The 24,899-nt window shown below is 41.2% G+C and overlaps 1 protein-coding gene across 3 annotated transcripts in view; it reads right to left on the reverse strand.

Annotated features, from left to right (window-relative positions):
- Positions 1-332: 332 nt before the first annotated feature.
- Positions 333-24,899, reverse strand: part of EPM2A (EPM2A glucan phosphatase, laforin) — a 107,222-nt gene continuing 82,655 nt past the window's right edge. The window contains exons 3-5 of one of the 3 annotated variants that reach the window (XR_006217905.1): positions 10,798-11,039; positions 4,508-4,777; positions 2,647-2,694 (exon numbers count right to left, since the gene is read on the reverse strand). Coding sequence is in view for 2 of the 3 variants with exons in the window: in XM_042987270.1 (XP_042843204.1) it covers positions 2,417-2,694; positions 10,798-11,039 (520 nt within the window). In the remaining variant the exon portion in view is untranslated. Of the gene's footprint in view, positions 2,695-4,507; positions 4,778-10,797; positions 11,040-24,899 lie in introns of all 3 variants that reach the window. The other 2 variants (XM_042987270.1, XM_042987271.1) reach the window with 2 other exon arrangements.

Genomic DNA, 24,899 nt, shown 5'->3' on the forward strand with positions numbered 1-24,899 from the left:
AGGGAAACACAGTGTGTTCTCCTGGATTTCAGATTAAATTAATAAAAAAATTTAATCCTATAAACAGAGGTCAAAGCTTATTATTTTGAGAGAGAGAGACAGAAAGACAGAGAGAGGGAGAGAGAGAATCCCAAGCAGGCTCTGCACTCTCAGCACGGAACCTGATGTGAGGGTCAAACTCATGAACCATGAGATCATGACCTGATCTGAACTCACAAACTGTGATATCATGACCTGAGCTGAAATCAAGAATCTGACGCTTAACCGACTGAGCCACCCCCGTGCCCCAATCAGAGGTCATTTTTAATGCTTTTATTTAGCAAAATTCCAGGTGATTTTGAAATACATCAGACATCCATTTATTGAGGACAAGAGAGGTTATTCTAAAACATTCTTTAATAGCACTAAACTGATTTTGCCTATCAGGAGAAAAAGGAGAAAATCCATCCATAGGGGTCTTTCTATAGTGGTGGTTACATAGCTGAACTTCTCAGGCATTAAGGAAATTCTCACACACATGTACACACACACATAATTAGAAATATTCCATTTTTAAGACTGAATTTTACACAACACATTATGATCATAAATGGGTTACTTGGATACAATAGTTATCTCTAGTTATTTTTAGCAAGGGAGCTAGATTTCATAATACTCAATCCTGCCTTATAAATTTAACTTTGTAAACTTGCAGGAGAAATGTGAGCTGTCTGGCCTTCTCTGACAAATCAAAAGTCATCCCGCGAGTCCCACAGTGAGGACACCCCTCCCTCCTCTGAACTCCAGGGAACTCACCCATGTGTCCCCCATACGTCCTAATTCACAGTCTCTCATATCTATCAATAAATAATTATGGAAGAAAAAAAGGAGCAGAAAAATAAACAGGCATTGTAACTTAATAGAAAAAGCACAGGCATTGAATCGGACAAACCAAGCTTTGTATTTCATTTCCTCTATTTATTCACCGTGTGATGCTGGGCAGTTGATTTAACTATCTGAGCCTTCACTTCCTCATCTATGTATCAGAAGTAACGAACCGCCCTCATAGGGTACTGTGAAGGTTAAATTAAAATTGTAAAGCACCTGGCACGCACGAGGCACCCAATAAAAGTTACTTCTCCTTTCCCCTATTCTGGCCTATCATTCGTGGTTCGACCCTACAGTGTGGTTGACTGAACACACGGCTGTTTCTGTGCTGCGACCTTTTCGAAGGCAAAGTCTTGTTAATCTTTGTATTTCCTACAGAACCTAGGGTAGTGAGCTAGATATCCTGGAGGCACAGTTAACTATGTATTGTTTTAAACTGAGGGCTGAAACAGGATGGCTCCTAAACTGTGCAACAATTATTCATGGATTGGGGCTCTTTTGGTAGGACAGCTCCCCTCTTGAGCGATGGCTCCGGCCACTTGGGTGTTGAGACAGCCCATCATATTTCAAATTAGGTTGCCCAAAACATAGCCACTTTCCTAAATTCTCTGGCAACTAACCAGAATGATGTTCCATTTCTCACTGTAGACACTGCTGCAGAAAAACTGACCCTACTCTGAGAGAAACAGAATCCACTATACTGTGCCGAAAAGACAAGTTGTGTTGAAAGCACTGAGTCACCTCAACGTGGGTTTTAAACACCAGCTGGCCCCCGACTAGCCCTCAGACCTCGGGCAAGCCGCCAATGCTCCTTGAGCCTCAACTAAAACAAGGAGACAGACAATAACTCTCCTCTGGTTGTCACACAGGATTGTGGGTAGAGAAGAAAGGTGATTCCCTAGAACCAACTTGAACAACTGCGAAGCAGGATGCCAACACGAAGTCTAGAAAGCCATCACTTTTCAGTCAATGTGAGCTCTTCCTTCGTCACAGCCCAGGCCTCTCCCCCTATTCCCTTCTCTGGCAACTAACCAGCTCTCATTTTACCATTTCAATTCAGCTGAGCAGGAAAGCAATGCACCTGTGTGTGTGTGTGTGTGTGTGTGTGTGTGTGTGTGTGTATCAACACACAAGTGATCAAATCTACACTCCTGCCTGTCACATCACAATGCAGCAAGAAGATGTGGTCATTAATTCGCGCAACAAATCCAGCAACTGTAAAGCAAAGGGCTGGTGTGCAGGCAGGCAGCAGGAACTTGATGCATTACTTTTCCGTCTGATGCTAGAACACTGCACAGCGCAATTGCTTGTGGCTTTTTCTCATGTGTCAGTCACAATTTCCACTGTAAAACATTTCAAAGAAAATACAGTCCAACCAAAGCATAATAGAAAGTCAGCCCCAGACTAGAGGGGGTGGGTTGTGGGAAAAGCCAAGTGACCAGTCTTGTTAGTTCTGATGGAATCTTCGTTTCTAGGTCTTTCCACTGATGTCACCTAAGGAAACTGGGTTCCTAAGGACATCAGGAGGGTGGGGAGGCAGATGGGCCATCTACACACTACACACGGAAGAACGAACCTTCCCAAATTTCTGAAAAAAATCTTCTTCTGCCCGGGCCAATGCGTCTTCATCAATGTACACAGCCGGCCTTTTGGCCATGAGGAAGTACTGCACCTTCCTCAGATTCCAGCCCAGCACGTACTGGAGCCAGCCGCACACGGCCGCGGTGGACCGGCCGACCCCGGCGTTGCAGTGAACGTACACGGTGTGTCCATTCTCGAGCAGTGCGTGGAGGAGACAGACAGCCTGAGGCAGCATCTGTACTCGGCCTGGGATTGAGAAAGCACAGCACATACACATGAATAACGAACCCCAATATCGCCACTAATAATAAGTCCTGCAGCTCCTGGTGAAATCAGTGCCATGCAGAGAGAGGCGGGGACGTTACAGCTGGCTCCATTCCTTTGTTTTGACGGAGAAGGTGAGATGATATCAAAGCCCGCTAACGATAAAGCAGAAAGAGCCCTCCAGAGGCAATGGATCAGCTCTGAACCTTCACTTGCTTTTGCTTTGAGTGACTTCTGCATCAGCGCAACTTTCCTTTCAAAGAACAGTTAACCACTGTCTATAGTCAGAAGAATGGATTTTTACATCTATCAGATTGGCTTGTACAGATTGGGCAGAGATTTAGAGGATTTCACCTGGACTTTCTTTAATCCAAATGGATCTTCGGGATAAATGCAAAACACAGAATTAATCCATGTTCGTCAAAGGAGTCAATCTTCTTCACTCAATATATGCTAATTTTCATTTGGCCAATGAGATGCTAACATTAATTGACACACATGTGATAAACGATCATTCATTTGTTCCCTCATGAACCAGTGAGTATTGAAATGATTCCATTTCTCCTTTGCTGTGCAACTGTGATTATAGTTATTATCACCTCATGACTATTATTTTGATTATCAGGTGATCAAATGTCTTCTCTTTTACACACTGAAAGGATAGGCAATGGTCTGCTCAGGCCTGCTTGGACTCTCTTATCTCATGAGAGGCAGGAGCCCCCTAAAGTCATCAAACTCCTAGATGCCTGGAGTTTCTTTTGCACACAGGTTCTCAGAGCAAAAACAGTAAATTTGTGGCGGGGGGGTGGGGGGGGTGGGGGTGGATGACGGTCACTATAAATTATTTCAAAGGGGAATGAAAGAAGGAAACTATACGGATTACCTAACCTGGATTATGTGCCTGTGACTTGACACGCTCTAGCTACTCTGTGTTCTCGAATTCACAGGGGCACAATGGCGCTTCACGTTGCTACCCCCCTGGATAACTGGAAAGGTGGGGAAACTCCCCCCTCAAATGATTTCAATGCAGATCCTCACGGAGGCCTGGAATTTCATGGTGGAGTGGAGCCGCGAGGTCATGAGAACCACTGAAGTAAGTTTAGACTTCCCTCTTTAGATGTCCTCTTTTAAAATGCAAGTGCCCCTTAAGAGGCCAACACAACACATGGGAATCAGGGGTCAGCATCTCAGAAGAACAGATAGATGTTACAAGACCCCATCATGGTTTGAAGACCCTCTCACTTGCCCCTCCGTCTGGGGTGGGTCCACCTTAGCCTCAGGCTCACCTTGCTCTGAGACAGGAGCAGAAACATCTACATGGAAGCCAGTACAATATTCTGCGTTTGCTGCTGGCATTCTATTCATCGCTTTCCAAGGCATCTAAAGCTACAGGTCCCACACAGCAGTTTAGGGCCATTTCTGACTGGAATGTCTTTAGTCAGGGCACCCTTCGCAGTTCCTCAGGCTCCATCTCCTCCTACTGCCTGTTGCCATACGTTCGTGCTCCCTGCCTGATCGCCGAGGGCGTCTGAGGTGGGGACACACCAGCTCCTCTGTGCCACTTGAGTTTGCAGGTCCAAACCCAGCCATCAACTGTAAACGATTTGCACTTCCTCACTAGGCTGTGGGGTACTCTGAGGTTAGAGCTGGGGGGGCATCCCATACAGGCAGCTGCTCATGGCACTTCCCCAGAGGCAGTCACATATCACTGGAGATGGAAAGATGCAAAATGTCATATGCACCAGAGAGCTGTCTCATTGCGTGCCTCAGGGAGAGTACTGTGTACTTGACTTACCATGTGAGCTGGGAGATCAGAAGAGGCAAAACTTCCAAAATATGCTTGAGCAGCCCTGCCAACAAGGGTGAGGCCTGCCCACGTGCAAGCCTTTTGTTCTGCGGAAGGGGTGTTAGAGGTGTAGCCCAAGTAATACTGGCTGGGAAGGGAATGACCATACAGCAAACTGTGAAGCCGGGCTCTTCCTGCTCCTGCCACAGCTGGCATCACGTGCCAAGCTCCCTGTTACAGCTGCCTCTCCAGCTACCGTGTACTTTGCCAGGAGATGAGCTGAAAACAAATTTATTTTCTTGAAATACAGCTGACATACGATGTTAGTTTCAGGGGTACAACCCAGTAATTGGACAATTCTATACTACATGCTATGCTCAGCACAATAGGTGTAGTTACCATCTGTCACCACAAATATTATAAGATTACTGACTAGGGGAGCCTGGGGTGGCTCAGTCCGTTAAGCATCTCACTTTGGCTCAGGTTCTGAACTCACAGTTTGTGAGTTCGAGCCCTGCATCGGGCTCTGTGCTGACAGCTCAGAGCCTGGAGCCTGCTTCAGATTCTGTGTCTCCCTCTCTCTCTGCCCCTCCCCTGCTCACACTATCTCTCTCTCTTTCTCTCTTTCTTTGTCTTTCTCTCTTTCTTTCTCTCTCTCTTTCCCTCTCAAAAATAGATTTAAAAAAAATTAATAAAAAAGTATAGCCTTGAGAATCATTATTAACATGGATTTTCATTAAGTGTTTAGTGTCCAAATAGTGACCATGTGCTGTAGGAGCTTCTGGAGTCAGAGCCCCAGCCCCTGTGTTCAGCTTACACAGCATCGGTGCCACCAACCTGCCCAAGCCCAGGTTCACATGGACCCATCAGGATCCCTTCCCCCAGTGCACTCTCTGGCCAGAGATTCCCGGAGGAAGGGTCTGCATCAAATGGCCCAAATGAGGCAATATCTCTCCCTTTCCTTTTTATCTGTAAAAGGTTCTTCAAGAGGCATGCATACAGCTTAGAAGTTGAAAAGGGAAATGTGTGAGTTTGGAATTTTGTGACCTCGGACATGTAGTCCTGGAAAGTAAGTGGCAGCTGCCATCGGGAAGCTCCAGAAGGCCCCCCGTTTAATTGCCGGTTTCACCCTGCAGTGGTCTTCTCCTAGAATCACTTAGCCACCTCACTTAAGAACTGCCACACAAATATTTCAATAACATAACAAAAAACTAAATGAGAAGAAAGGACAGCAGACAAGGACCTGGTCCAGGATGTCCACCTGTCTCGGCCTGGCCTCCACTGGAGCTCTCACTTATCTTGATGTCTAGGGACTACAAATCAGTCTACTTTGATTAATGACAGCTAACATCTACCTGCCCCTTCTACCTGCCAAGTGCTGTTCTAAGCACTGTGCATGCAATAGTTCATTTACAATCACCTTTTAACAACTATGAGGTTGGTGCTATTATTATCCTCCGTTTATACCTGAGGGAACTGAGACGAGGAGATTTGCCCAAGGTGACCATTCAAACCCAGTCAGCACAACTCCAGAGCCTCTGGTCTTAACCACTATACTACTGCCCTTCCCTAACCTGCCTGGTCTGTGGTACTTGCTGGCCCCCATGCTGTCAGTCTGAATTCTCAGCCTCTGACCCCGACCTACCTGGTTACACTGTTGCTCCTAACCCAGGTGAGAGCAACATCCTCGCTGGGGGTTAGGCCTTCTGCCCTACAGGAGCTTTCTGTGCCCAATGGGCCATATCCCTCTATTACAAAACCCATGCTAGGGAGCCTGAGCTAATGCAAAACCCACCAAGGAATAAAAAGAGGGTGTCCATAATCAGACCTTGCACAATAAACCGGTGTCAACAAGAGCCTCTAATTTTTCATGTTTCATATACTTCGGTTCCATATAGAAGTTAATTAGATAAGAAGTTTCCATGCATACAAATGATAATACCTAAAGGCAAGAGAGAAATCCAGATTTTTTATAGCAAGTATTCCAAATTTTAACTGTTGGCAACTAAGTTGAAAATTTTAAACCCTGTGCAGGTCTAACAAAACATTTAACTGTCTGTGGTTCTTACTTTGGAATTTAAAACAGGCCTTGGATCTCCGTGGATGCTCAAGAAGCATTCATTAAGTGCATGAATAAAAAATAAAATGAAAAAAAATCCAATAATACTAATTAGATCTGAGACACTACCAGACCCCTCTAATCTAACTTGTGGTCCACACCTCCTCTAGGCTAATCCGACTCTGTAATGATTAAAAGCTTCTTGAAAGCATGCAGTGAGCAAACAAAGATTGGGAGAGAGGGGACAAGGGCTTGAAATCAGGGAGAGGAGTGGAAAAGGCCCTGAAGATGCCCTTTACCTAAGGTTGACCTTGAAAGAAATTACTTCTGGAACATCTCTCAGCCTTTCCAACACATACACGCACACACACACACACACACACACACACACACACACACACACTCCCTCCCTCCCTCCCTCCCTTTTTTACTCCAGGCAGATTTATGGCAGGATATATGATTGTTTTATTTGAGCATATCTCCTTTTTCACCTTTGCAGTGTAATATAGATAAGGTCCATACTGTCTAGTACATCCTCTGGTAGAAAACTAAGAACTTGGGACTAAAAAATATAGTCCCAACTTTGTGATTTTCAAAGCACTTTCATATCAATCATCTTATTCTATTGTTATAAACCTATGAGGCAGAAATAATTACCACATTTTCCAAATGCAGGAGCTAGCCTGCTTGATATCACAAAGCTCCGTGGTGGCAACAAGGCCCAAGCCCAAGGTGTTGTGGCCCCAAGGTCAGTGACCGCCTCATGGCAGGGCTGCACGCACAGGGTAGCGTTGGACAGAATTGTCCAAACAAAGGGGCAGCTGGGGACTCTGGGAAGCACATTAAGTCGTTTGGGAGGCAAGGGCAGACCATTTGTTATCACCAGCACTGCACTGATAGAGGTCAAAACACAATCGGAGTACTTCCTATGTGAAAGAAAACTGAATTTTAATGAACAGACTTGGGTTTTTTTTCAGGTGACTGCTAGATTTGGGAGCTTTTCATGTCTCAGGTGAAAGACACAAACCAATTTTTTTTTAAGAAAAGAAAAGAAAAATCCTAACTAACTCCTCTACATATGACAAAATGTACAAGAGTAAGGATCGATAGTACAATTGATTGTAACAGGCCTGTGACAACCAGTGGTGACAGTCAGGCCTAACACACTGTCTTCTTTCTCAGACTTTATCTGACAGCATTATGCTACAGCTCAAAACACTTCCAGATGGATTTTTCTCTAGAGTTCTAAAAATACTCAGCTAAATTAACCTATATGTTCATCGTGCTAATATTGTGAGCCACACAGATTAATCTACTGGTCCAAACCTCCCCTGCGACTCTGGAATGGTCATTAACCCTTTGATTACTCCCCCAGTTATGCTGAGCCAAAGAAAGCCTTCATTTAACCTTCAGAGTTTGCCACGTGGGAGCTTTCATTCGCTGTCACTGGTGTTGCCAAACTGCCTCAGTGTAGAAGGTGTTCCCCTGTTGTGGTGGGGATGGGGACCTGGTGACCCTGTGACCCCCAAAAAGAATTTAACACAACTACAGTGGGCCTTTGGGGGTGGAGTTTTCCCTCAGGCTTCTGCATACCCCAAACTATTGAGCAAACACCTATTAGTCACCAGGGCCCTCGGGTAATCAATGCCTGGAATGGAACAGGACGCGGCTACAGTTAGCAGCTCAGCTACTCCAAGCTTGTCTCACGTTACACTCCCAACGGGTAACGATGCTATGAAATCAGAATCAAAGCAGCAAGAATCAGAACGCTCTCTGGAAGCTACAGGCACATGGTCCTTACAGTCTTCTCTGTTTTGAAACCAGAAACACAAAGCACTTTCGTATCAATCATCTGATTCTATTGTTATCATCTTGTAAGGCAGAAACTATTACCCTATTTTCCAAATGCAGGAACTAGTTTGCTCGATATCACACAGCTACTCAGGGGCTTTCATTCTGCTGTCACCGGTGTTTGTCAAACTGCCCCGGGGTGGAAGGCGCTCCACTGTTGTGGCGGGGATGGGGGCCTGGTGACTGCGTGACCCCCGCAGAAGATTTTAACACAACTATAGTGGGCCTAGATTCAACCGATGGTCTTATGTGCAAGCGAAGTTATTTTGTTTCCTTGAAAAACAGCACAGCTCTAATGGCTCAATCAAGTTTCTTTGGACCAGCATTACCACCAAGAGTAACCAAACAATCTCCTCTTCAGGAAGAAAAATTACACCTCATCCCGAGTGATGGTTCAGTCCAGCCCAGCCATGAGAACCACCTGAGATTCATAAAGAGCCAAGGCAGGCGACAGCCAGGTTCCCAAGGATCCTCAAGGTCTTCTGTCCCCACCTACATCCTGGACTGTTGACTCTGGGGAGACAAGCCATCTCCCTGGCAAATGGTCTTTGTCTAACTCCAGGTCATCATGAGCACAAGGGACTGAAAGTCCACATGAGCACGCAGGAAGTAGCGTCATAGCGCTGTGTCTGCAGCCATGATCCAAGTCTGACTGCCTGTGTTGAAATCCAGGCTGTGTGTCTTTCCCTATGACCTTGGCCACACTACTTAACACTTTCGTACCTGTCTCTTCCTCTGCAAAATGGAGATAACTACAAGTGCCTGGAGTCTTGTCGGAATTATAGGAGTTGGGCACGAAACTGCTTAGGAGAGTGTCTGATACGTTATGTACTTTGTGGGGAAGAGGACTGAGGGTGGAGACATTTCCTGGCTAGGCATCCCTGCCTTCCTTCTTTCCCCCAGAATAGCAGTTCACCAAAGTCCCTTGCCAATGCCATTCCCACAGCCCTCTGCTGCCCCCTGCTGACAGCCGGTTGAACTAGTAGTGTAACTTGGTTCTCTCGGCTTCACTTCCCCTCATTCCTTTCCCAGAGAGAACCTTACTCTACCGCCATGCTGAAATACAGAGCATTCCTGTAAAATGCCATGCCTTAGGCCTTGACTTACACTGTTTCATCCACCTGGCATGCCCTTCCTCCCTCTCCATCAACCTGTCAAAGCCACGCCCACCTCAAATGCCATGACATTGATATAGCCTCCCTGTGCTTTTCTCCCCACCTCATAACCCACGAGGAACACGTGACTCGTTACTCACATCACATTCTTCTCTGCACTGTAATTAGTTTTGAGCTTGTCTTATCACCTCTTGCCATTAGATCAAAACTATGCCTTCTGTCTCTCTCATTTTCCCAGCAGCACACATGTCCTGACCCCTCTTCACAAAGACATGCTCAGCCAGTACTTGTGCAGTAGCTACAGCCTCACCATTGCCACCCTGCCCCCAACTGTGTCATCCCTCATTATCTCTCACTTCAACTATCGCAGTAACCTCCTAACTGGTGTCCCCAGATCCACTGAGAGCCCACCTCCATCTTTTGTCCACGGGGCAAACCGCACTTCTGAAGGGGAAAAAAAAAAAAAAAGTGATCTTGGCACTAGCCCAGTCTCCCACCCTTTCAACTGCTTCTTACTGCTTTTAGGAGACAGTCTAAAATCCTTATTGTGGCCCAAATCTGCAAGATCCTCTTCCTTCATTCCCTGACCTGCAGCCATACTGGGCTTCTTTTAGAACATTCTATGTTCTCCTGCAGCAGAGACTTCCTAAGCTGCCCCCTCTTGCTGGAAGCCTCTTTCCCACCTCACCCCCAACAACCCCATCCTTTGATCTAGCTCAGACATACCTAGGAAAACCTTCCTTGACCCTCTTCCTACATCTGATTTGCCTGTGCATATGCTCTCACAGCAGTATCTTTCTAACACAAGTTTCATCGTATTTGTAAATTTCTGTTCATAGTTATTTGATTAATGTGTGTCTTCCCTTTAGGACTATAAGGTCTATGGGGACAGGAGCTAGGCCTGCTTTTCCTCACCACTGTGTTCCCAGCGGCCGGCATAATGCCACACATACATCAGGCACACAATAGACATATAGTTAATGAATAAACAAATCAAAGGAGCCATGTTAAACAGACTCTTGGCCAAATTATCAAAATATGTCAAATCTATTAAACCTAAAACCTTATAGTTATTCCATTTCTATCACTCATATTTAAGTCACTCAATTATAGACATAAAGGTAGGTGGGTAGGTAGATAGGTAGGTAGATAGATGATAGATAGATAGATAGATAGATAGATAAGACAGACAGACAGACAGACAGACAGACAGACAGCGATGGCTTCTCTGAAACACTTCAACAAGAAGCCAGAAAGATTTTTCTGATGCTTACCTTCAGTGCTCATATCTGGGGTCGGCATCCAGATGTAGACCAAGCCTTCTTCCTTATATAGCTTAATCATGGTGTCTGGAGTCATGGGTTCTGGGTAGCGGTTACAGCCTGAGGAATTCTGTACAATATCCCATTCAGTCTGGAAATTCATTACAGCTGTAATCCCCAATTCGTGCTTCAGCTTGATGGTTACATGCTCCACTTGACGAGGGCAGCTACCCAGCCAGATATTTGGGAGAATTCTAATGAGAATACATAGAGGCAACTATTATTATTGTTACTGTTATGGTTTGAGGTCTGAGGAGCTACAGAAAATATGTGGTAATAAAATGCAATTAACCTTTAAATTTGACACAGGAAAAGGTGCATTAACAATATTAGATGTTGTAACAGTATTATTGATATAATATTATTATTGAAAGAAAAAATACCGTAATGTTGTTTTTAAGGAAACAAACAATTCAATTAACTAAAATGCTAGGAAATAGGCAATAGCAAGCCAAATCCAGCAACATATTAAAATAAGTCCACCAAGTTGTATTTATTCCTTGATTGTATATGTGGTTCAACGTTTGGAAACTCATCCACATATTTCAAACACTAATAAGTTAAAGGCAAAACTCCCATGATTATGGGAGTAAATCCTGTAAAACATTTACAAAAATCAGTCATCATTCCTGTTTAAAACTCTGCGTAAAAATTTCAAATAGTAAGAGAACTTTTAAACACCAGAAACTAACAAACAATAGTCTTCTTTTAAACAAAATCAAAGTCAAGATTATATCTATTAGTACCCAACGTTGTCTTACATGTTTCACCTAATGCTACAAGTTAAGAAGAAATATAACAATCTGTAAAAAATCAAAAAAGAAAAAGAAAATGCTGTCATTATTTTTCAACTATGTTTCCATATCTAAATATCCCAAAGTCTAGATTCTACCCTCAAAGTTTCTGAGTCAGTAGATCTGGGTTGAGAGTCCAAGAATTTGGACTTCTCTAACAAGTTCCCAAGCAATCCTGATGCTTCTAGTTCAGGGCAAAACTTTGAGAATCACTCCTTAAAAGACTCAATTACAAAGCTATACAAAATATTACAGGTATTAAGATATATGGATTAAGGAAAATGTACCAAAATCAAACAGCTTTTCTGTGTGCCAGCAGTAGTCAGGTAGAAATGGGGAGGTGGAGGGGCGCCTGGGTGGTTGTGGCTCAGTCGTCTAACTTCAGCTCAGGTCATGATCGCTCAGTTTGAGAGTCTGAGCCCCATTTTGGACTGGCTGCTATCAGCACAAAGCCCACTTGGGATCCTCTATCCCACACTCTCTCTGTGCCTCAAAAATAAATAGACATTAAAAAAAAAACAGAGGGGTGCCCGGGTGGCTCAGTCGGTTAAGTGGCCGACTTCAGCTCAGGACATGACCTCACGTTTTGTGGGTTTCAGTCCCATACTGGGCTCTGTGCTGACAGCTCAAAGCCTGGAGCCTGCTTCGGATTCTGTGTCTTCCTGTCTCTCTGCCCTTCCCCCCACTCGCACTCTCTCTCTCTCTCTCTCTCTCTCAAAAAACAATTTTACGTTCATTTGTTAATAAACAATAAAAAAAAGAAATGGGGAGGTAGAGGTGAATCTCATTCAAAAATAAAAGCAAAATTATAAAACAACTAGGAAGACATTTAACCAGAAAGATTTATGAAACTTTATTGGACATTAAGAAAAAAGACAATGAATAAATAGATATACTGTGATTTTATAATAATATATATTTGGTCTTCATCGCAGTTTCTGGCACAGTTTCCTAAGTGATGAGAGCCATAAGGTGTCTTTTGCTGTGTTAATGAAGTAACTTCTGGATAGCACCTAAGGATGGCCTGGTTGACCAGGGGAACCAACTTTGTGATTAGAGGGACTGAACCTGAAGTCCCACCCCTTGGCTTCCAGGAAGAGAGAGGGCTGGAGGTTGAGCCAATCATCAGTGGCCAATGATTTAATCAATTATCCCTAGATAATGAAGCTTCCATAAAACCCAGGATTCCAAGGTCAGGATTCCAAGAACTTCCAGGTTGGTGACACAGAAAGAGTGGGGCTCCCAGAGAAGGTCTGGAAGCTCCAAGCCGTCTCCCACATTCCTTGCCCTGTGCGTCTATTCCATCCGTCTGTTCCTGAATTATATCCTCTTAAAGTAAGCCAGTAACCTAGTGAAACATTTCCTAAGTCTGTGAACTGCTCTAGAAAATTAATCAAACCCAAAAAAAGGAAGCGGTCATAGTACCTGTGATTTATAACCAGTCAGAAGCACAGGTAACAACTTGGGCTTGCAACTGACATCTGAAGTGGAGAGTGGGGGACAGTCTTCTAGGACTGAAATCTTAACTTGGGAATCTGATGATACTTCCAGGTAGATAGTATCAGAGTCAGGTCGAATTGTAGGACCCCAAGTTGGTGCCCAGAAAATTGATGACTGTATGGGGAAATCTCCTCACCTCACACACACATTGAAATTGGGTCCCAGAACCCAAAAGAAATACCATGCAAATATCATAAAAATGCAAATATTTTCCAAATCAATATATAACTTTAATGAACACTATTATAATTTATTGTGTGTGGTATATATTGTCTTCCACACTGATTATTTCACACGTGTACATTCTCTCCTGAAATAATGGGTAAATACTCTATTTCAACTTTATTTGAATCACGTCACCTAGAACTTTACTAGGTTCAATATGAAGCATTCAGACAACAGTTTATAAATGATGATGGTAGATGTCACTTGATGCTCACCAGTGCTCCCAGTTATCCTCTTTCAAGCATGGAGGACTAAATTTCTTCTCTGCCTGAAAGTTAGAGCCATCTGACTTGCTTTTGTCAATAATAAGTGAGCTGAAGTAACATGTGTACCTTCCAGAAGGACATATGTAGGACCTCATGCACAGGTCTCCATGCTCTATCTTTCCCTGCAGCAATGGTCATGAAAACATGTGTGGATAGTGAACTGCTAGAAGACTGAAGTGGTCTAGAATGCTAACTAAGCTCAGGAGGCCAGCTGCCCTGGAGAGCCAGTGGCTTGTTGATTTAAGCCAATTTTGCCATTGTTTGTTACCACAGCATAACTTGACTTGTTCTAACTCGATGCCTAAATAACTAAAGCCCCTGATGTGCAGGAAAGAAACAGAGCAGAGGGACTACACTTTTATTTAGCTACTTTCAGACTGAGCTTAAAGCAATCCTTCTCTGTTGGGGAAAATTTTGTTTCCCAAGGGATATTTGGCCACAATTATGGAGACATTTTAGATTATGACACTGGGTGGTGTTAATGGTATCTATTAGATTGAAAGTGGGGATGTTGCCAAACATCCTATAATGCATAGGGTAGCCCGCACAACAAAGAATTAGCAAATCCAAAACATCAATAATGCTGTGATTAAGAAGCCTTGGGCTGGGGGAATAAAAATGGAATAGACCTCCTTACTATGGGAGGGAAGAAAGGGAACCTGGGACAGGGAATAAGACCAACATATTTGACACAGAGTTTGTGGCTCATCAGTTATGCCATTCTGATAATACGATATTCCACGTCATATTTTAAAAACATATTTTAAAATATGTATGTAGGGGCGCCTGGGTGGCTCAGCCGGTTAAGCATCCGACTTCGGCTCAGGTCATGATCTCACGGTCCATGAGTTCAAGCCCCGCGTCGGGCTCTGTGCTGATGGCTCAGAGCCTGGAGCCTGTTTTGGAATCTGTGTCTCCCTCTCTCTCTGACCCTCCCCTGTTCATGCTCTGTCTCTCTCTGTCTCAAAAATAAAATATTTAAAAATAAATAAATAAATAAATAAATAAATAAATAAATAAAATATGTATGTATGTGCATAAAGAAAGAGAGTTAGAGAATGAGCAAAAGTCTAATAGTACAGAGTCGAACAGCACTAAACATTTTAAGTGTGGTGTAATGGAAAGGGCATGAAACATAAGCCAGAAACAATGCCAATCATAGCATGATATTTTTTTAATGTTATTTATTTTTGAGAGAAAGAGAGCAAGCAGAGGAGAGGTAGAGAGAGTGGGGGTGGACAGAAGATCCGAAGCAGGCTCTGTGCTGACAGCAGCAAGCCCAATGTGGGGCTCGAACTCGTGAACCGCGAGATCATGACCTGAACCAAAGTTGGATACTTAACCAACTGAGCCACCCAGGTGACCCCATAGCAAGATAATTTTAAAAGCACTTGGTAATAACTGTGTGACATCAGGGAAATTTATTTCTCATCTCTAAGCCTTTGGCTGATCATCTTTAAAATGGGTCTAAAAATAACTAATTCATGGGAAGAAAATTCAATGTAATAAGGTATTTGAACAGGACTGATACTAGTGTATGTGCATAAATGCAAGTGGCATTAATGTCTAGTTGTTATAATTTACTTATTTTAGTAATTTACTTTGTATTGTAATGACTATTCAGATAATTTCCCATTGTTCTGTGTATCCTTCATTTGAATGCTGCAGAGTTTGGAATATTCACTCTATTTTCTTAGATGAAATCCAGCTTGTTTTTGTGGGGTTTTTTCCTTATGGCTGTTGTTATTGTAGTTGTTAATGTTAATGTAAGAAGCCAATTGACTAATCCTCAAATATGGGTATTATCCACCCTCACTGAAAATATCTCACAATATCTAGCATCATCTAAAACTTGAATCCTACTTACACTCCAGAAGATAAACCAATTTTTTATTGCTACTTGGGCTCTAACAGGATCTATTCGAGAGACAGTCATAAAGTGGCTGTGGAGTGAGGCCTAGGAGTCTGTGGAATTTTTTTTTTCAAGAAATTGACTAGGGTATATATATTACATATACAGCCAGATTCCAAAACCACTAGCCTGGCAGATACCAATAAACATGCAGAAGTTTAGTACAGAGATCTCAATACCTTTTAATAGCAGCAAAAAATATGGCAATGAGAGGGAATGAAGTGCTCAGCCCTACACATCCATATGAAAATTAAGTCTGTGCCTTTCTCCAAAAATACTTTCAAGACTATGGGACGCCTGGGTGACTCAATCGGTTAAGCATCTGACTGTTGCTTTGGGCTCAGGTCATGATCTCAAAGTTCATGAGTTCAAGCCCCACATTGGGCTTCAAGCTGACAGAGCAGAGCCTGTTTGGGATTCTCTCCCTCTCTCTCTGCCCCTCTCTTGCTCATTCTCTCTGTCTCTCTCTCAAAATAAATAAAAACTTGAAAAATTAAAAAAAAATACTTCCAAGACTAAAAATGATTCCTAGACAGATTGAGGAATGGGAAACTGTTAGGAGAGTGTAGCTACAAGGATATGTATCTATGTTTAATGTGTAGTATCTTCCAAAAAGTCAAAACTAAATCTTCTTCTGAGTCATGACAAGTATTTAATATAGTTATATTTCTAAGAATAAACTTTTGCAGAAAAAAAAGTTTTATTAATGGGAGTCTTGACCATTGCCACCCTTATTCAACCAAATTGTATTTAAATAAAATCTATCCCATTAATATTGCAACTTAACTAAAGACCAGAGGTGGGGGAACAGGGGATGGATGGATGGATGGCTGACATTCTGGAACCTTACTTTGTTGGACTGCAAATCAAAATCAATTTCATTCATTTGGGTGAATGTGGACCTGTGGTTCCAGGTAATCACATCACAAAACTACACCGTTCGCTTCACCTGTCAGGCTGGGGCCTGTGTTACAACAGCAACTGAAGCGTATGAATGAACCAGTGCCCGCTTGCTGTACCTCAGCTGTCAGTGAATGGAGGACTTGCTGGCAATGATGAGTGCATCAGACAGAACGAGCATCCAAGCACTTTGCAAAATAAATACCGCCGGGCATTGACAGGAGGAGGGGGCATGGGATAAACAGAAGATATCAGCAAAAAAACAAAAAAAAAAGCCAGTTATATGGACACCACATCACAAGTTCCATCACTAATGGCCTTGAAAAATGGCAGAATAACCTTTCCCTGAAGGTGAAAATTAGCATTATATTTTGTCCATAAGAAAAAAAAAAAGTTAGGAAACACAGAAATCATGCAATCAATGAATGAACATAGGATTTGTTTATCTCTTATCACACTAAGAGACCACCACTGTTGAAAACAGTGCCCAGTTCCTAGCCGTACAAACACAACACCATTTTAAAGAGGAAGAAAATGGATTTTGCTGAGTTTCTTTATAAAACCCAGCTAAGGATTTAAAAGCAAAAAAAAAAAAAAAAAAAAAAAAAAAAGATTAGCACATTTCCTAAGTTGGATAATTTTGCTGCATTTACCTTATTTAATATTTTATGGGCAATTCAATGTTAAATTAAAATGTGATCTGGCTTTTAAATAATACTTGAGAAAAAAAAAAAGTCTATCAGTCCTATCATTTAGATCTCATTAGTGGGAAAGCAAGAGAAACGTTAAAATCAACCTCCAGTAAGCTCCAAGCTTCATTAGCACATGTAACTCCTGCTGAAAATCTGTCCTCTGTGTCAACTGCTATGTTATTAATACCAAACTTCTACCCCAAAAAGGGTGCTTCTAATACACTCTAGTTAAGGCTAAATGACTGTGCAAAGACAAGTTTCAACTTAGAGAGTGATACTAATTAATTTCTTTACTAAAATAGTTTTATTATAGTTTGCTTACAGGTTATAGACTACAGTATGTAGATAGCACATTGTAATTTCTACAGGTAGTTAGTTTCTTAGATTTTTGGGGGGCAGGGATGTGCTTGAGTTTAAAGCCACATGAAGAAAATATTTTTGACATATGTTCTTTTTATTGTCTATATTAAAAATGACATATAATTAATTCTTAAGGTCTGTTATGGGTTGAATTGTATTTCCTCTAAATTTCTAACCCCAGCACCTCTTCTTCCTTGGAGATAGGATCTCTACAGGGCAATCAAGTTAAAATGAAGCCCTCAGGGTGGGCTCTAATCCAACATGACTGTTGTTTGTATAAGAAGGGGAGATTTGGACACAGACACGTACAGAGGGAAGATGATGTTAACATAAAAGAAGACAGTCATCTACAAGGCAAGGAGAGAGGCCTGGAACACAGCCTTCCCTTGCAGCCCTCAGAATGAGTCAACCCTGTAGATACCTTGATCCTGAACTCCTGGCCTCCAGAACTGAGATAGTGATTTTCTGTTGTTTAAAAGCCACCCAGTTTGTGGCACTTTGTCAGACCAGCCCCAGGAAACTAATACAAAGTCTGAACATTCCAATTTAAAATATATACGTTCAATCATCCAGATTCTTCAAATATCCATATATCAAGTATGCTTAAAGTAGAACATTTTAATAGATTTTTTCAGCTTTCATCCTGATCTCTGAAAGTCTAAATTAACTTTTGATTGTGGCATTCCAATCGTCCTCTCATACACAATACTACTCATCCACATTCCTTAACTCATGTCCTTCAGTCCATCACTTGAGTACCTGCAGCATGGCAGACAAGATCACCAGGCCCCTGGTTGGGCTATTTTGGCTTACTTCTTTCATGAATTCATTCTGTTTGTTTGCTTGTTCTCATTTTCTGAGAGAGAGAGAGAGAGAGGGAACACATGTACATGCAAGTGGGAAAGGGGCAGAGGGAGGAGAGAGAAAATCTTAAACAGGCTCTGCGAACCCAACGCGGGGCTCAGTCTCACAACCATGAGATCATAACCTGAGCCAAAATCAAGAGTCAGATGCCTGACCAACTGAGTCACCCTGGCGCCCTTGGGTTTCCTTCTTGATCTAATAACTCAGTTCTGAAGTTCTGAGATATCCAGTTTTGGTAACTACAATATAGTCTTGGGCCCCTTTGCTTGGCTTTCAGAAACTGGACCTCAATGGAGACTCACCTGAAATATGTAAGAGCACAGTCTTCAGACTCACAAATTCTTAACCCTGAGTCCAAGAGACTGGCTTTCTGAGTTTTGAGAATTTGTCGCCCTGAAATTTGGTTTATAGACCCATATCAATAGATTACAGTGGTAAATAAGACAACTGGCATACTTCATTTTCTTAAAGTCAGTCACAGGGTAACACAAAGATTGAGACAAATAACTAGGCTAAGCAGCCTCAGTTGGTTACTGTGATACAAATCTCAACAAAATGTTCTATTAAAATATCCTCTTGGCATGTTAATTTTCTTTCCAATATTGAGCACTCCTTGAAAGAGTAAAGTGTCACATTTAATACTTTTTACATAATGAACTTGAAGGGATTTGTTTAAAATTAATCACTTGCATAATGAACGAGGAACCACTGAAGATCAAAGAAGTAATTAAAAATTAAACATAAGATTTTTTTTAAGATTGTTCTAAAGTCATTCTATCTATTCAACAAATATGTAATGATGCTTGCTTTTTGCTGGGAACTTAATAAATTGTGAGCAAGACAGTACACCCTCATTTGAGCCTACATTCTTTGAGAAAGATAGGCAATTAGCAAATAAATATACAAAATGTATACAATTAATCTGTAATGCGCTACTGAGGACATAAACAGGGAGTTAAAATAGAGGATCATGGGAAAGTTAGACAGTCAGGAAGGCCCTCTCTGAAAAGGTGGCATTAAAACCGAGACCTGATGTGGAAAAAGGAGTGAGACATTTAATGGTCTTATGGTGAGAAGGAGGTATACCTTAGGAACTGACAAGAATCTGGAGACATGGAGTGAGGTGAACAAGAAGGGACTATGGCATGAGATACACTGAGAAGACCATGCCAGGCCTGACTGCTGTGCTAGGGAATTTGTATAACAAAACAAAAGCAATAGAAAAGCAGTGAAGGATTTTTAAGTAGAGGAGTTACACGGACTTATGTCAGCATTTTTAAAGGATGACTCCACCCATTATGGAGAAAATGGATTGGGCAGAAGACAGAGCAGAAACTATAGAGGAAGAGGGAGGACTTTTGGGATAGTGATGGCTTGGAACACAGCGGTGCAGATAGAGAAAAGTGGATTAACTCAAAATGTACTTTAGCAGTGGAACCAGCAGAACTTGCACATTAACCAGATAAAATAGTTGAGGGGAAGGAAAAATTCAAAAATGACTCCAAATGTACTAATGTGATACCCTAAGCTAAAGTTGCTTAACCAGGTCTGCCTTCAGTGAAGCCTACCGCTCTCAGTTTGTGTATTATGTATTTTTACAAGTTTCATATTAACACAACATTTCACCAGGCATCATGCTAATGGCATCCACATGCCTAAAAGCTTGATGATATCAAACTATTCAAACTTCCTTTCAGTGTTCCACTCAAATCTTTATTCCCATTATAAAAGTGTTAATAACATAGGGTTTTTATTGATGTGAGAACTTTGTACACAGAATAAGTTAAATCAACTAGATTTAACTCATATGAAAGAAATATCCATGTACACAATGTGGTACACAGGAAACTGATGTATCTACTCAATCAATTCACTAAAGATATTTTTTAAATTTATTTTTTATACCTGTGGGTCTTTATTTCAGCTCTAGAACAAATAAAAATGAATTTAGGAAACATGACAATCAAAAAATGAAAAAAATCATGATTTTTCTTTTTTTATGGTAATTCTTCTTCATTGCCAACCAGTCATTTGAGTGATTAAAATAGGAGTTTCTAGTGAGAAAAACAATTCTGTTCAGTACTGTCAGCACAACAGATGTTTCCATTGTAAATTTCTTTTTTCTTTAAGATTTTATTTTTAAATATCCTCTACACCCTGTATGGAAACCAATTTGACAATAAATTTCATATTTAAAACAATAATAATAAAATAAAATATAAATAAGTAAATATCCTCTACACCCAACATGGGGCTCAAACTTAGAACCCCAAGATCAAGAGTTGCACACTCTACTGACTGAGCCAGCCAGGCGCCTCTCGTTATAAATCTCTTGACAAAAAAATAAAAAAATAAAAAGATGGGATTATTCATCTAGACCAGTGATTTTCAAATATTAATGTGGAGACAAATCACCTAGGGATCACCTTAAGAGGCAGATAATGATTCAGTCAAATCTGGGCTAAGGCTAATATTCTGCACTTTCAAAGACTCCCCTGTAGTACCAAGGCTGTTGGCCCTTGGAACACACTTTGAGTAGCCAGGAGTACTCTAACAATGGTGTTGACTCTAAAAGTATTATTTGATTAAACATCACAACAGTTCACTACATTTCAGTACTCAGTACTTCAGTACTTAGGAACTCTGTTAAGCAAATGAAGTAAGATCCTTGTGCTAGAGCAAACAGAAAGACAAGCATTTTATCTCTATTACTGATGCTAATATTAGAGGCCTGATATCAACCACGCAGGGAGGCTGCTATTTTTAAAAAATTTCTCCTAATTACAGAACATTTTAAAATCTCTTTAGCCCTTTTTCTTGATTTTCCAGTGAAGAACCTGCAGGAAGCCAAATGACTATCTTACATAACAATCTTGCTTGGCTCTAAGACATTCCTCCTTTCTACAGCACTCATTGGCTTCTGGAGAGTGACCTAAAATTCCCTTTTGTGTTATCTTTTAAAAATGCAGTTGGAGATTTTTTGCATATAGATGCTGAAAACTGGGGAAATTTCACATAAGGCTTGAATATTACGGGGGAACTAAGGGATTTAAATGGTGGAAAACTCTAACGCAATTAGCAGTGTTGCAGCCAAGGGTGTCAGAAACTAGGTAAGGTTCCAGAAAGACAAACAGTGAACACCTCCCCTTCCCTACTTGATGTGAGTTCTTACGATGGTAAGAACAGAGGAGAGATGTCAAACTATTAATATTCCAATATTGAGACCTACAAAATCCCTGAGAAGCTTTGCTTCTTTCTTTCAGCCTGGAGTCAGGGCACATGGTATATTTCCCAGTGTATAGAGAGAAGACATGATAGGCAATAAACCCTCCTAAGGATGAGCAGATCAAAAAGCCCTCTGTTTTTAGTTACCTGCGGGTCCTGAGGCTCCACAGATATGGGAAAAGAGGCCAGGTATCAGTGATACTTCATCTCCTTATGTTATTCCTAAGAAAGGTCTTAAAGAGTCAGACATGCAGTCTAATACAATTCTCAAGGAGGAGAAGTACCACTTATACCCAAACCAAAATTGTCATATTTAAATTGGTAATCTTTAATAACTCTACTCGTTATGAGAGTGCATTCAGTTACGTGGTGCTCTTACTTGCAGCTAATTTGTTCTGGCAAGACCTTCACAATACAGTTTTATTTAAGACCATCCATTCCACTGAGCATTTTATTAATTGAAGTGCTTAATTGGTAGAAATTGGCCTTAATTTTCCATGTTTCATAGCCCAGGACATTGTCGTCTCCACCTTGGGCTACGCAAGCACTAAGGTTTCTTTCAAGACTTTTGAAGATATTTATTCTGCATTCACAACTGGACTTAAGCGTGTGGAGAAATGTTTGGATCTCCAACTTTTGAAATATATCTGATATCTAAAGCATATGTCCCTTAAACAATATGAACCCACAGACTCCTATTAATGATATTCAGTCTGGTGTCAAAGAGCCAATTCCTATCAAGTCCCATCTAGCACAACTGATATCCACAGAGAGAGTTTAGTGTGTTTCTATATCAGTTCTATCGCTGTTCAAGATTACATCCCCAGGTGGTCCCATGTATCCTATTAATCACTTCCATTACCACACATACTCTCAGTGTATTCTTACTATGCTTCTGTCTCCTTCACAAACTCTGTATCCTCTACAAGCCTTTCAAGTGTAAATGTTTCTCAGAGTTTCAGAACGTAACTCATCTCCCTAATATACATTGCCATCTATAACTGACATCTACATGCTGGTAAATTCCAAAACCATTGCCTCCAGCTCAGACCTCAGTGCTCTGCTGGAATTCTCCAGTCAATGTCCCATAACTATCAACTGAACTCGTCTTCACTATCTTCCACTCTTTGCTCCCTACCCACAAACCTAATTTTCCACTGTCATTCTTCATCTCTGTAAATTATCCCACAGCTTCCCAGTCATCTAAGCCAGGTAACTTTACTTAATTCTTCTCTCTTCCCCTTCTTATAGTCATTAATCCATATAAGTCAATCTCTTAAACAGCTGTAGAATCTGTCCCCTATTCTACATTATTATTGCTTCCCTTCAGATCTTAACACTTAAGAAGTGAATTATACAAACAGCCACCCACGTGACCTCCCAGTCTCTTTCCTTCCACAATGTAGCTAGAGTCATCTTTATAAAACACAAATCTGATCATGTGACTCCCCTGCCTAAAATAGGGAAGTGACTACCCATCACTTTCATGCAGTCTATAAGTCTTTGGCCTGATCTTTGGAATCTGATCCCCACACATATCTCTGATTCCACATCCCCATGTGAACCCCACCCTCCAACTTAGGAGAGACATTTGCAATTTTCCTGACTGCTCAGTACTCTTCCCTGCTGCTTAACCTGCTACTCTTCCTCTGGAAATGCATTTTCACGGCTCATCTTAAGCCTATCCAGTCTTCTCTGATCTCCCGTGGTCTCACTTAGGTCTTCCTTCTTTGTGTCCCCAAAACATAAACAATCACACACCTTCATTTTGAGCTCTGTCCTCTCTCACTCTGAGATGTTGGTTTTACTGAGCATTTCCTCCTCTGTACTGTGAGCTCCTTGAGAACAAGAATGATCTTATTGATATCATATTCCCATAACTGAACAGTGTATCCAGTACATTGTTAGCACTTAAAGCAAATAGGTGACTGAACAAATAAATGAATAAGTGAATGAACAACTATAGAAATGTCTACCTTTTCATGATATTTGGTTCACTCAACTACATGAGGATTCATTCAACTATCATAAACTGAACATCATTTCTATGACTTGCAAAACTGTGGTGAAAACATTTTCAGCTGTATTATCCCAAAGATATATGTATTAAATTATTGGTTGAAATTAGTCCAAAAATAACAATTTTCTCTGCGAGTGTGGAAGCTGTTTTTACCCAGAATATAAAATTATGTCCTTAGCATGTTTTACTTTTTTGCCTTAACTGCCAGAAAACTTAAAGATAAATTTAATGTTTCACAGTAGTAATTCGACCATCTCAAATCCTGGGAATTTCAACCCCATCACTTTCATACTGTCTATAAGTCTGAATTTTGATCTCCAGATGGTCCACTGCTATGCTAAATTCCTCTAATATACATGCTTTCTTTTCTGAAGTCTTCTATCATAAACAATTATAATATATTTAAGTTGCTGAAGAAGAGTGGTAAAACGTAATCCTCCAAAATACATGATTCTTCTACAATAAGTCCCAGGCATTAAACAAACACATAAAAGGTAGAGATCAGCCTCTATTTGAGCCATACTGACTTACAGCAACCTATCAGAGTCAGTCTATCCTGCAGCTATGCATGTCAAACCAAAGGCTCCATTCACATAAAACTGATTGAATATTATAGCTGCCAACACAATCTATCTGCAATAATAAAGTTCCACTCATGCTTGCAATGTGGTCACATTTTTATTAATTATAACCCATGGCCCACATAAGTTTTATTTCATTCCATGTAGTATTTTAAATGTTAGCTGTTAATGTAGGTGTACAATTTATCAGACAATAACAAATGTGACTCTAGACCAGTGATTTGCAACCCTGGATACAGACATCTTTAGAAATACTTAAGCCAGATCCGCAATCAAAACAGAATTTCTAAAGCAGTGGAGTGGGGCTCAGCATCATTTTTTCCAAGCAGCCCAAGTGATTCTGATGTGCACTGAATCTTGGGAACACTGATTTAGACCCTGAGAGAGAGATGTGAGTTGGAGATAAAGATCTGTCATCTTCCCCTTGATAGAGGATTGCCTATCCCATTTTTTTAAAGTGACAATAATTCTATCTTTTAAAAATCAAACTGTAAATTCACCCCACTGAAATGGGACTAGTTATAAAAACCTGAATTAGAAAAAGGAAATTAGAGATGATTACTCATTTTTAAAAGGATTTTTTTATCTTTATAAAGGATTAATTTAAACATTTCTTCCAGTGAAGGGCAGTGATTTAACTGATCTGTAGACTTATCTCAGTTACTAATTATGCTTGTGACCCTTGCAAAGTCACTGAATCTCTCCAGACCTCACT

The sequence above is a fragment of the Panthera tigris genome, chromosome B2, assembly GCF_018350195.1.
Source record: "Panthera tigris isolate Pti1 chromosome B2, P.tigris_Pti1_mat1.1, whole genome shotgun sequence".
Classification (NCBI taxonomy): domain Eukaryota; kingdom Metazoa; phylum Chordata; class Mammalia; order Carnivora; family Felidae; genus Panthera; species Panthera tigris.